Raw genomic sequence first — 12,866 nt, 5'->3', positions numbered from 1 at the left:
GCCTTATAATTACATTTTGGGAAGTTTTGCTGACCCCATCCCTTGCTCGTAGCCAGAAGTCCTGCCCTACCAATACTTACGAAACCCTGCATACTCATAATCTGTCCCCTCTTCTTCAGTTCCTGAAGAACTATCCTAATAGTAACCACTATCCTGACATTTTGGTAACCATTCCTTTGCTTTTTAAAGTAGTTTTATTTTGTCTTAGTTTGGACTTTGTATACATTGAATGACACAGGTTTTTTTGCAGTTAGCTTGCCTTTTTTCTTTTTTCTTTTTTTTTTTTTTTGCTTACCATCGTTTTTATTGTTTTATCCATGTTGGTGTAGTTGTCTTTTGTTTCCACTGCTATATGCTCCTTTATTGTACCACAATGTAGAATGTACCACAATTTATTTTTCCATTCCACTGTTTGTTAGTAGATGTTTTGTTTTTGTTTTGTCTATCTCAGAAACAGAGCTGCTGTGACCCATGTGTTTCTCTAGACAATGTTTTTCAAGTTTTAGGTCACCACCTACTGGGTTGTGAAATCAGTTGACTGAGTCATGACCAACACTAAATTTTTTCAATGTATAGAATGAAAAAGAAAACATCTGAGTATGTACTTGACATAGGTTTTTGTTTCACGAATGTTACCACAGGAAGCTCCAAACTCCTAAGTCACCCCTTATTTCCTGCAGTCTAATCTTCAGAAAGCACCACGCAGTCCCTGTTCTTTTCCTTCCCCTCCTTCTCCAGCTCAGTTCTACTTTAGTTCATCATCAGCACAATCACCAATATTCTTAACTTCCTCTCTGAACTTCCCCTTTACCTTCTTGCACTAATAGCAACATGGCTTTCCACTGAGGGCACTGCTTTACCTTGCAAGGGAGTGGCTGTGCTTTTTTCCTCCTGCAGTCCTTATCCTCTGCCTTGGATTTCCTTGTTCCTCATTGCCACTTTTCAGATAATTGCTGTCATCTTTTGACCACTGACCCGTTATGCTGTGATGATTTTTGTTCCTTGCTTAGTGTCATTTTGTCCATTATTACTGTTAATTCTTGGTGATTTCAGTATACACAGATGATCCTTCTGACACTGCCCACTCAGTTCTGTGAACTCACCTGTAATGATTTTGTTCTCTACCTTAGCCACTTATTTCCACAGTCATACTTTAACCAATGTTTCTCAAACTATCTGTTGCGAAGGACCATTGTATTTTTTTTTTAAGTTGATTTATTTATTTTGAGAGAGACAGAGAGGATGCAGAGGAGGGGCAGAGAGAAGGGGAGAATCCCAAGCAAGCTCTACGTGGTCAGTGCAGAGTCCTACACGGGGCCCCAAACTCATGAAACTGAGATCATGACCTGAGTCACAATCAAGAGTCACATGCTTAATTGACTGAGCCACCCAGACGCCCCTGGACCAGTGTATTTTTATTTCCAATCCAAATTGGTAGATTTTTGTTTTGTAAAATACGGTCAGCTAACTACTAGGAAATTGAAATGCTGTTTGGTTGTCATGACAGTATCAAATGGCTCAAAGTTTCTAGTCCATTACTCTTAATTTCTATAAGATAGTCCTTGAAGAACAACATTTTTAGTATAGCACTATTTTAGATCTTGGCAGTTACCAATAAATGTAACCCTTCCATCCTTAACTCCACTGGGATGTCCATTCCATTGGACATTTTCACTGCCCTGTACCTTCTGGATGTGATAATTACAATCATTTCATTGCATGCACTCTTGTTTCTTTCTTGTACTGTTCTGCTTGCTTGGTGAAACTAGAATTCTGGTTAAATTTCTTCCTCTTCTGTGCTTGGACTTATGTAGCTGAACTTCAGAGGAGAAAAACATAACCACATGTGCCAGTCTCACTTGAAATTCATACTCCAGCCCTTAAAGTGGGCCCTTGTTATTGCCTGGAAATCCTACACTGTATTTCCCTAGTGTCTTCACTTCCTCACTACTTTTTCACACCTGGTCCTGTGATCAACCTCAACACCACCTCATTGGTCTTCCCTTTTAACAATGACCTTGGTTTCTACTGCCTTGTTGTGGTCAGAAGGAACTTCCACAGATTCCCATTCTGTTTATCACTGGGCTATGAAAATTAGAATGACACCTTTTGTCTTGACAATAATTTTTGCCTTAAGGTCTATTTTACGTATTAATCATAGAGATAAGTCAGCTGAGGGTTATGTAATTTTTCATTTATATAATTTTTTATTTAAATTTATATAAGTCCCTTTATATGGTAGATGGACATTAAATAAAATTAACGACAATTATGCAAAATACTATGAAAGAAAATAGGCTTATGATCTGTATATAACAGGGATCCTATTAATAGGTACCAAAGGCAACCCCAAGGAAGTGATACCTACTCTGTTATGTGTGAAGAGTAGCCAGCAAGAGGGCTGGCACAAAATAAGTAAAAGGCCAGAGATCTGAAAAAAAAAAAAAAAAGAAAAGAGAAAAAAAAAAAAAACTGTTCGTCTAACATTCTTTGTAGCTAGAGGGAGCTAGGGTGTGAGTGACCCAAGATGAAACTGGAGATGGTGGGCAGAGGTTTTGAGCAGGGAAGAGCAATCACACACTGCCCTCCTACCCCCATCCCTTAAGTTTGTGTTAGCGGTCCCTACATAGTGTGGGAATTGAGTAAGTAGTATTGCGAATTATTCTTTTTGACACTGTGTAAATTACTGTGCTTAGCATTTTTATTCTCCTCAGATTTTCTGTAGCAAAAGTTTGAACCCTTTTCCATTTTCACAAATTTCAAAACCTGCTATTTCACCTTGTATTAAGTTTTGCTGACCAAGAATGAGGTCTAGTATGAAAGAAACTCCTCCAGATGTTCATAGTAGCCTCATTTAGCCTTATACTTTGTTATTTCCACTCCTTTTTCTTAATACTTTCCTCTTCTCTGTCTTAGAGGGGCAGTATATTGCTTCCTTTCCATGGTTTAACTCTCTTTCCTGTCCTCCTCTTTTGTCATCTTAGTTTCTTAATGAACGCAGGACTAATACATGCTGCATTTTGATTGTCCAGAACCCAGGTTTTTAAAATAATTGCATATAATCCTTTATAAAGGGGCAAGAGAACTCCCATAAAACTCAGGTTGCCTTGATACTCTCCTCTTGTTCGTCGCCCCATTCCAACCTTGTAAGACATTAAAAAAAAATACTTCATGTGGAATCTAAAAAAGAAAAATTTCTCATATAAACATGTCATATTTGCCTTGCAAAAATATTGTTCTGCCTGCTGTATGGAGCTCAGGTTGGTGGCCCAGGAGCAAGACTGAATATGGAAAGAGGAGATGATTGTCAGTGGTTCCATTGAAAAATAAATAATGGAGGTTGTGTTTAGAGTGATTGACAGTGGAGATAGAAAATAGTAGGCTGGAAATATAAGGAGGTAGGACCGATGGGAATTAGTGAATAATGGGATGCAATAAGTAAAGGAGAAGGCATTGTCAAGGATAACCCTCAGGTTTTTGATACGAGCAACTGAAGTAAGCAGTGATGCTTTTTTAACTGAACAAGGGAAAGCTAGAGAAGAAGCAGAGAGGGGGTAGTTCAGAGATGGGTAATTTGGTTTTGGGCATGAAGAGATTGTAGTTTGGCCTTTATGAAATCTAAATGCAGATGTCAGGTGGCTATTTGTGTAGACTGGTATAGAGCTTGGAAAAGAGCTGAGATGGAGAGACAGAATTACTAGTATAGGGATGGTATTGGAAAGATTGGTAGAAAAGATTACTTTGATGGGTGTGAAAAGGATCTACCCTTGGACTAATGCCTGAGGTTTGGTAGAGGAAGTTAAGTCTATAAAGTAGGCTGAGAAGGAGCAATCAGAAGAAGGAAGCCTGGAAGCTACAGAAAAACATTAGTTTAAGGGGGAGAGGGAGTGGATATAGAATGCTGCTTAGACATTAAGTAAGATGAGGGCCAAACTATGTTTGTTGGATTTAAAGTTATGGGGATCATTAATGACCTTAATAAGAACTGTTCTTCAGGTGTGATAAAAGCAGGTGTCAGATGGGATTGGGTTGGAGGAGTATGAGAAGTAAAGAAATTGGAGGGAATTTAGACAACTCTTTTAATGAGGTTGGCCGTGAAAGAAGAGAATGGTAATTGGAGGAGGAGATGTGAGATTGAGGAGGTTAAGTAGGAGGAAGATTTTTTCAAATGAATGAGTGGATGGATGGTTGGATAATCCATTTGAGTTATCTCATTTGAGTGAGAGGTTAATGAATGCTGAAGAATAATCAACAAGGGCTCTAGGGAGACGAGGGGGGATTAACTGTAATATCCAGGTAGAAGGGGACCACCTTTAGAGTGGAGATTAGAACAGCATGGTGGAAAAGAAATAAAAATAAATAAATGCTCTCTGTTGTTTATTTAATACATCATTGTAAATTCACTGAATGTTAAATCAGGTGGTTGAGAGCCTTTTATCCCATTTATAAGATGCAGCTATCATTTGATAGTTTTATCATTTCTGCTGCCAGCTACTTTTGATTACCTCTGTCAGGAAAATACATGTATTTTCCCTGACCAAAAACAACATGCAGTAAATACTCTGGTTCTTTGGGAAGATTATTATTTTCTATACATATGACATCTTTTCCCCCTGTGTTTAGGGTACTTCATTTTTATTCTAATGCAGGGAGTTTTGTCAGAACTTCTGTTTTCACTTTCTGTGACTTTTTTCCTTGTGTTTTATGAATTATAACAAAATTCTACTGCAGGGGGCAACTATTACACTTCACGGACTAAATTTGACCCGAACAGTTAAGTAGTTGGTGTCATGAGCAGAAAAGGCACAAGTCCCCTTTTCTTCAGAAGACTCTTCAGTAGACTTTTATGTTAGAGTGGATTTTTGAATAGATAATAACTTGTACATGATAGTAAATTCAAGAGGTAAAGACTTCGTGCAGTAGAAAGGTCTTTTGACTCCTGTTCCCCTCATTTGCTCTCTTTCCTTGCCAGAGTAGCTGGTGTTACCATTTTCTTAAGTATCCTCCCAGAGATTCTGTACATTTACAGACAAACTCACATATAAATATAATTTTGTTCTTTGTTTACACGAATGGTATAATGTACCTTTTTTGTTCATTTAACATTATGTATTGAAAATTGCTTATATTAGTGTATTAAAGAACCTTTTCATCCTTCATGGCCACATCGTATGGACATACCACTGTGAGCTAACTGGTGTCCTATTAATGATGCTAGTGTTTGTGATTAAAATTGCTTTTTTAGGCAGTAAAAGCCTTTCTTTCTTTCTTTCTTTCTTTCTTTCTTTCTTTCTTTCTTTCAAGTTAGTTAGCATATAGTGCAATAAGATTTTCAGGAGTAGATTCCAGTGATTCATCCCCTATGTATAACACCCAGTGCTCATCCCAAAACAGTGTCTTCCTTAATGCCCCTTACTCATTTAGCCTCTCCCCGCTCCCACAACCCCTTCAGCAACCCTCAGTTTATTTTCTGTATTTAAGAGTCTCTTGTTTTGTCCCCCTCCCTGTTTTTATATTATTTTTGCTTCCCTTCCCTTATGTTCATCTGTTTTGTATCTTAAATTCCACATATGAGGGAAATCATACATTTCTCTGACTTGTTTCATTTAGCGTAATGCTCTTTAGTTCCATCCACGTTGCAAATGGCAAGATTTCATTCTTTTTGATTGCTGTGTAATACTCCATTGTGTGTGTGCATTGTGTGTGTGTGTATAAACACACACATACATATGGACATTTGGGTTCTTTCCATACTTTGGCTATTGTCAATAGCCTGCTATTGTCAATAGCCTGCTATTGGGGTGCACGTGACCCTTCGAAACAGCACGCCTGTATCCCTTGGATATATACATAGTAGTGCAATTGCTGGGTTGTAGGTAGTTCTATTTTTAACTTTTTGAGGAACCTCCATACTGTTTTCCAGAGTGGTTGCACCAGTTGCATTCCCACCACAGTGCAAAAGAGATCCTCTTTTTCTGCATCCTCGCCAACGTCTGTTGTTGCCTGAGTTGTTAATTTTTAGCTATTCTGACTGGTGTATTGTAAATTTCAATTAACTCTTAGATATAAGGATCTTGAAATGAAAGATAATCATTTGATTGATTTGTCATATTGAAAATACTGATAATGTTATGTTTTCCTACAAAGAAAAGCAGTTTAGATTTATTTGTCTTACCTACACTACTGAAGAAACCAGATTTTTATGGTCATGTTAACATATTTAATTTTTTAAAAAAATTTTTTACATGTATTTATTTTTGAGAGACAGAGAGAGACAGAGCACAAGTTGGGGAGGGGCAGAGAGAGAAGGAGACAGAATCCGGGGCAGGCTGCAGGCTCCAAGCTGACAGCACAGAGCCTGATGCGGGGCTCGAACTCACAAACAGTGGAATCATGACCCGAGCTGAAGTCACTCAACCGACCAAGCCACCTAGGCGCCCCCATATTTACTTTTCAACCTGATGTTATATACTTTAAAAGGTCCAGTACCTTCTGCTTTCAAAAATTAATTTGAGACTTTTGATTCTTGTGCTTTATGGCTGACATTAATTTCACTTGAGTATGTTTCTCAAATATTTCAGCTATAAGAAAATTTTTTATTCCAGAAATATTAACTTCATTCTATGCAGAAGAATCAACTCTTGTTTTTATTTCGCTAGAAAAATCTTGGTTTATTCCTCATATATGGGGTATTTCATATGTATGAATATTTTATTTCCTGTTATATTGCCAGCATGCTTTAGTTATGACACTGGCAGTTTTCTGGTTTAACTTTTACTCCCTCTGTTGGCTTTCAGAGGTGTTGCATTCCTTTTGGAATGGTGTCAGGAATAACATTTATGCTTACATTTTTATTTAACTCAAAAAATTAGTAATGATGCAAATATGCTTATGAAATAGGCTGCAGATGAGATTGTTTTAAATTAATGTTTCCAGTGGCCGTGAATGTTCTGGTTTTCATGAATATGTTGAGGAATCTTCATCAGAATGTCTGTTTTATCAGCAGCTGAGAACAAGGCCACGAAAAACAAAAGATAGTAATACAGATTGTTCATGTAAGGGAAAAAGCAGCCTTGGCATGTTAGATTAAAAAAAGGATTTTCCAAGTATCTTCTAGTTGCTGTCTACCATATGTTGAACTGTCAAGTAACTTGATGGAGTGAAGCAGCAGAGCTGTCTTACAGCTCCTGATGAGTACATGTAGCTTAGTATTTGTGTCTGTCTGTTACCAGTGGGACATCATGGTAATTGCTTTCTATAACATCACATGTACAGAGTGAGGTATTTACTTGCCTTGTACATTCTTAGCATCATCCTTTTAAAACCAAACCACCAGTTAATGAAGACTGTATAGGTCACAAATCTTGCCGTTAAAGATTATGTCCTGTGTCTCCATGAGTAAGTGGAGTTGTAGCACATTCAATGGGGGAAGGATGTTAGGTTCTAAAGTTAGTATATAAAGGTGGAAAATGTATGTAGGGTGTTTTCTCTTCAACCCCTTAAGTCATTCATAGACTAGAGTGTACTAGGTTCACAAAGTAGTTGATCTGTATTTAGTGGCTATTGTTTATGAAATAAAGCATGTTGAAACACTAGGCTCACATTCAGCCTGATGAGAGGCATGTGGGAACTAGGAAGGACCATGAGGAAACAGTATCATCAGGCCTGGCATTTTTTTTTTTTTAAGTTTATTTATTTATTTTGAGTGAGAGAGAGAGAGTGTAATCCAGGGAGGGGGGCAGAGAGAGAGAGAATCCAAAGGAGAGAGAATCACACTTCCAGTATGGAGCATGACACAGGGCTCGATTCCACAAACCGTGAGATCACGACCTGAGCTGAAATCAAGAGTTGGACACTTAGCTAACTTAGCCACCCAGGCATTCCAGGCCTGGCATCTTAATACCCCTGTAGAGCAACTCTTCCTGAGAGGAATAGCAAATAGGTTTGGTGCAGAGTTACTTTGGGTGCTCATTTGCCAAATGCATGTGGTTGAAGGTTTTTTTAAACACAAGTGTACATTTGGGGGCACCTGGGTGGTTCAGTCGGTTGAGCATCCGACTTTGGCTCAGGTCATGATCTCACAATTTGTGAGTTCGAGCCCCGCATCAGGCTCTGTGCTGACAGCTTGCTCAGAGCCTGGAGCCTGCTTCAGATTCTGTGTCTCCTTCTCTCTCTCGGCCCCCCAGCCCCCCCCCCCCCCCGCACTCATGCTCTGTCTCTGTCTTTCAAAAATAAATAAATGTTCAAAAAAAATTTTAAACACAAGTGTACATTTGATGTTACTCCACTGTAGCTTCTTCTCTTTGAGGATTTGAGTATAAAATTATTGAGTATAGTTAACTTGTTTCTGAGACTTTTGAAAAATCTTGTTCCCAGATTTTTTTTTGAAGCATTCTTTTTCCTTTATGTTTAAGTCAGAATATACATATTTAACTGTCAGAGTTTTGAGGCTCCCTTTTTGGACCATTTTAAATAAGGTTTTAAAGTTGAAAATCTTTGGATGCTTGTGCTGGGCTTGCAAGTTCAGTAATTAAGGATTAATATCGTGCCATTATTAGTAATTGTGTATGCTAGTGTTTTGGTAATACTAATAAGTCCTTTGAATTTGACTTAATCAGGCAGATAAACATATATTTTAAAGGCCTGTGTGATGGTAATTTTTGCTACCCATTTAGAAAGGTATTCATTAAATAATCTACTATTTCTGTTTATTGATTTTGTGTGTTTTTGTACAGGTTGCTTTCCTGTTGCGTCTTTGACCTAGTTTCCTAGACTCTGCTCCATGATTGAACTTGAAAGTCTGAAATGAAGATGGAGGAGGCAGTGGGAAAAGTCGAAGAACTCATTGAGTCTGAAGTCCCACCGAAACCATCTGAACAAGAGACAGCTAAGGAGGAAGATGGATCTGTAGAACTGGAATCTCAAGTTCAGAAAGATGGGGTAGTGGATTCTACAGTTCTTTCTTCAATGCCCTGCTTGTTGATGGAACTGAGAAGGGACTCTTCTGAGTCTCAGTTAGCATCCACAGAGAGTGACAAGCCAACAACTGGCCGAGTTTATGAGAGTGACTCCTCTAATCACTGCATGCTTTCCCCTTCCTCTAGTGGTCACCTGGCTGATTCAGATACCTTGTCTTCTGCAGAAGAGAATGAGCCCTCCCAGGCAGAAACAGCAGTGGAAGGAGACCCTTCTGGAGTGTCTGGTGCCACTGTTGGGCGCAAATCTCGGCGGTCCCGATCTGAAAGTGAAACATCTACTATGGCTGCCAAGAAAAACCGGCAATCCAGTGATAAACAGAATGGCCGAGTCGCCAAGGTTAAAGGTCATCGGAGCCAAAAGCACAAGGAGAGAATCAGGCTACTGAGACAGAAAAGGGAGGCTGCTGCGCGGAAGAAATATAACCTATTGCAGGACAGTAGTACCAGTGATAGTGACCTGACTTGTGACTCAAGCACGAGCTCATCAGATGATGATGAAGAGGTTTCAGGGAGCAGCAAGACAATCACTGCAGAGATACCAGGTAGAGGATGTTTTTTAAACTGACTGTAGAGCAACCGATGGCATTTCTAAGCTGTCAGGCCGAGTTAGATGAGTGACACTTGAAAAAATCCAGGAGACCTGCAGCTCTGTGTAAATTTGAAGACTGCAGTGTATTAACAAGACATGGCCAGTTTAAAAACCTGTTCTGAGGTTTCCAGTGCACTTTTGCACATCAGCAAAAAAAAAATATTTGAATGGTTAATAATAGGGACAAGATTATTTTTAAGTAATGGAATTTCCTTTCTCTGTAACCCGTTACCTGAACTCCCATCATTGCCTTTTTAGCACTGCTTAGATTTAATACTCACTGATCAGCATTATTACTAAGTAAATCCTCCTCAGGAATAGGCACCTTGCTTTATTATATAGCCACTGTACTCGAGCTTATGGTGTCTGAAATAACACGTTCTATCTTCCGTTAAAGTTTTCTAATAACTGTTCCTCCAAAAACCGTAGTTTTAGGCGTTTCCCTCCAGTTCAGCGCATGATGAGATAGTTATCCTTGTGGCACATTTTTCTATTCTAAGTTGTCACTTGCATTGAAAAGAATGCTTTTTGCAGAATTCCCCCCTTTATCCCCCAAGCTTTAAGAAGTTTGTCAGAAATCTGTTTATTCTAGCTCTTATTGGTGTAAGCGTCTGTAATTTATTACATGTTTGACATACCTGTTTTCTCCATATTACCGTATTTGGTACTGTGTACTACAAAGGCAGTCTTGAGAGTTCAAGGTGGAAGAAAGACGGAGTCTGAGCAGTTCTTAATTGGCGAATTCTCATTATTGAAGAGACTCTTATGATTAGGAACATTTTATAAACTACATGGCATTTAATAGATAATGACAGCATTGTTTATTGCTTCATTAAAGAGGGGGAGGTTTTGGTTTTTAAAATTTTATGGGTGATTGTTTTTTCCTCCTAGTTTTCTGGAATGTTTGTTTCTACACATGAAGACAGCATATTGCTGATAATACAAAGAATATTTCAAGAAAAATCATATTGGTTAATTAAACCTATAGCCAACCAAACTTCTATAAACTCAGTAACAATGATTTTATAGGTGTTCATCTCATAATAAAAGTCTCATCCTTATAGTACATTAAATATGAGTTTTTAACAATTAGAAATGCTTACTGTTTTAGTATCTGTTGAATTCCTTTGGTAGTTCTCTGTGTTAAAATTGCTGGGGAGGGGATTTAATTGACGTTCATCAGTTGAAAGCATGAGAGAGCAGATTTTGGGGTTGTTCTCCGGCAGGTTCTAGGTATATTTCAGTTTTACATTTAATAATGTGTTTAAGAAAGCTTGATTAACACCTGTAAAATTGTTTATTCATGCATTCTCATGTCCTGTGTTCTAATCTATTAATTAAGATCATAATGAATCTTCAATACAGTGCTTAATTTCACTCACCGAACAGAGTTTTAGGTACCACACCAATATTTTACCTCCTTATGGAAAGGGAAAAGAAGGCAGGTGAACAGAATTCTTTTTGACAATAGATCCAGTTGTGGAAGTGGCATGAGAAATGTCTTTATGGGCACTCCCCCTGTTTGGCTTACGTAGATTAGGTATGCTTTGTGTATATTATCCAAACTTCCTTGGTTAATGACTGCTTTCACCAGTGTGTAAAACTTTAAAACACCAGTCTGTTTCTTGTCTATTCTGAAGTGTATGCAAACCAAAACACCAAAGTAAATTATCTGAACCTATGATTTAATTTCTTTTGCTTACACCACTTAGTAAGTTTGTGGCTTTTGAAAGTTTGTGGAATTTTCTAAGGTAATCCCAGAGAATCAAATGGTAGGTAAGGTGCTGGGCCACGGTATATGACTGCCTACACTGCACATCACATGTTTCAGGAGGTACTGTTCATATAGGTGGGTATGCAAAGCGCAAAAGAGGGAACAGCCTAAGTTTAAATATTAGGAAGTTCATTTCAACTGTCTATATTGCTACCCCTAAAAAGTTGTGACAGCGTGCATTTGTAATGTAATAATAATGTACCCCTCAGTTTCCTGAGTCACATTATGACTTCAGGAAGGAGATATACTCAACCTTATAGCTAGGGCAGTTGTTGAAGAGTTATATAAATTGTAAAGATAGGATAAATTATGAACTGACTTGAGGGCAGCAACATGGACATTCAGGTGAACTTAAACTGGATGCACCTGATGGAATCTCTTAGATTTTGAAATTTGAATAAGCTGTTTACACAGAATGAAAATCCAGAGGAAAAGTAGAAACGGAGATTCTTGTTATACTTTTTCATCAAGGTACAACTGATTTAGTAATTCAGAAAATGCTTCATTTATAAACTTTGTTAGGATAAATATTGAAGGAATTATGCTAAATGTTCTCTTATGCCAAATAATTTACAATTAATGCATTTTCTTTTAAAGAGTGAAGATAACGATGCAGACTTGTACAGTGTCTGATCATGCTTAGTAATTGAGTTTGATATTTGGAAACAGGTTTATGAGGATTTTTGGTTTTTAGTTAACTGACAGGCAGCGTAGCATCCACACTAAGTCATTCTCTCCTTGAAGTCTTTGAGAACATATTGCTGTTTTTTTTCTTTTTTTTTTTTTAATTTTTTTTTTTTAACATTTATTTATTTTTGAGACAGAGAGACAGAGCATGAACGGGGGAGGGTCAGAGAGAGAGGGAGACACAGAATCTGAAACAGGCTCCAGGCTCTGAGCTGTCAGCACAGAGCCCGACGCGGGGCTCGAACTCACGGACCGCAAGATCATGACCTGAGCCGAAGTCAGACGCTTAACCGACTGAGCCACCCAGGCGCCCCCGTATTGCTGTTTTCAGAATCTGTTTGGAGATACCATATCAAGATAATTCGGGCAGTTCTTGCATGTGAGGAACTTAGAGATGAGCAAACATAGAGTATTTGTAGTGAATATTAATGTGAAAATGCTTCATGGTAGTCTTGAGTATTTGAGGCTTTTAATCAAATGTCTCATTTATCTTTATAGATGACCTTTTTGTACTCTTGATCACTCTTTGCAGTTTTATGGTGAGAGCATTATTTCTTCTGGTGATGGGGGAAGGGGATGGGACAGAATGTCACGTCTCTGTAAAATCACTCTAAGTTGAGACTAGTTCTGTAAAGTATGCTCTTGCAGGGAATTTTGATTTTAGTGAATATGAGTAATGGACATCAGACTTCATTAAGTTCAAGAAATTAGTTCTCTGAACAGACTAACTTGTGTCCATCAGTGTACGTGGACAGCAAGGAAAAGTTTTTCTAGTAACTTATTTTTGATAAATATTTAGCATAGACTAAACCTCAGGGTGGCTTCATCTTGTCTTGGC

At 38.1% G+C, this 12,866-nt stretch overlaps 1 protein-coding gene across 5 annotated transcripts in view; it reads left to right on the top strand.

Moving 5' to 3' along the window:
* Window positions 1-12,866, top strand: part of CD3H18orf25 (chromosome D3 C18orf25 homolog) — an 88,993-nt gene that overhangs the window by 32,594 nt on the left and 43,533 nt on the right. For all 5 annotated transcript variants that reach the window (XM_030335710.1, XM_030335711.1, XM_030335713.1 and 2 more), the window contains one exon: window positions 8,736-9,520. In XM_030335710.1, the coding sequence (XP_030191570.1) occupies window positions 8,806-9,520 (715 nt within the window). In that variant the 5' untranslated portion in view covers window positions 8,736-8,805. The remainder of the gene's footprint in view (window positions 1-8,735; window positions 9,521-12,866) is intronic.

This window comes from Lynx canadensis, chromosome D3 (assembly GCF_007474595.2).
Source record: "Lynx canadensis isolate LIC74 chromosome D3, mLynCan4.pri.v2, whole genome shotgun sequence".
Classification (NCBI taxonomy): domain Eukaryota; kingdom Metazoa; phylum Chordata; class Mammalia; order Carnivora; family Felidae; genus Lynx; species Lynx canadensis.
This window is presented reverse-complemented; position numbering and strand designations above follow the sequence as displayed.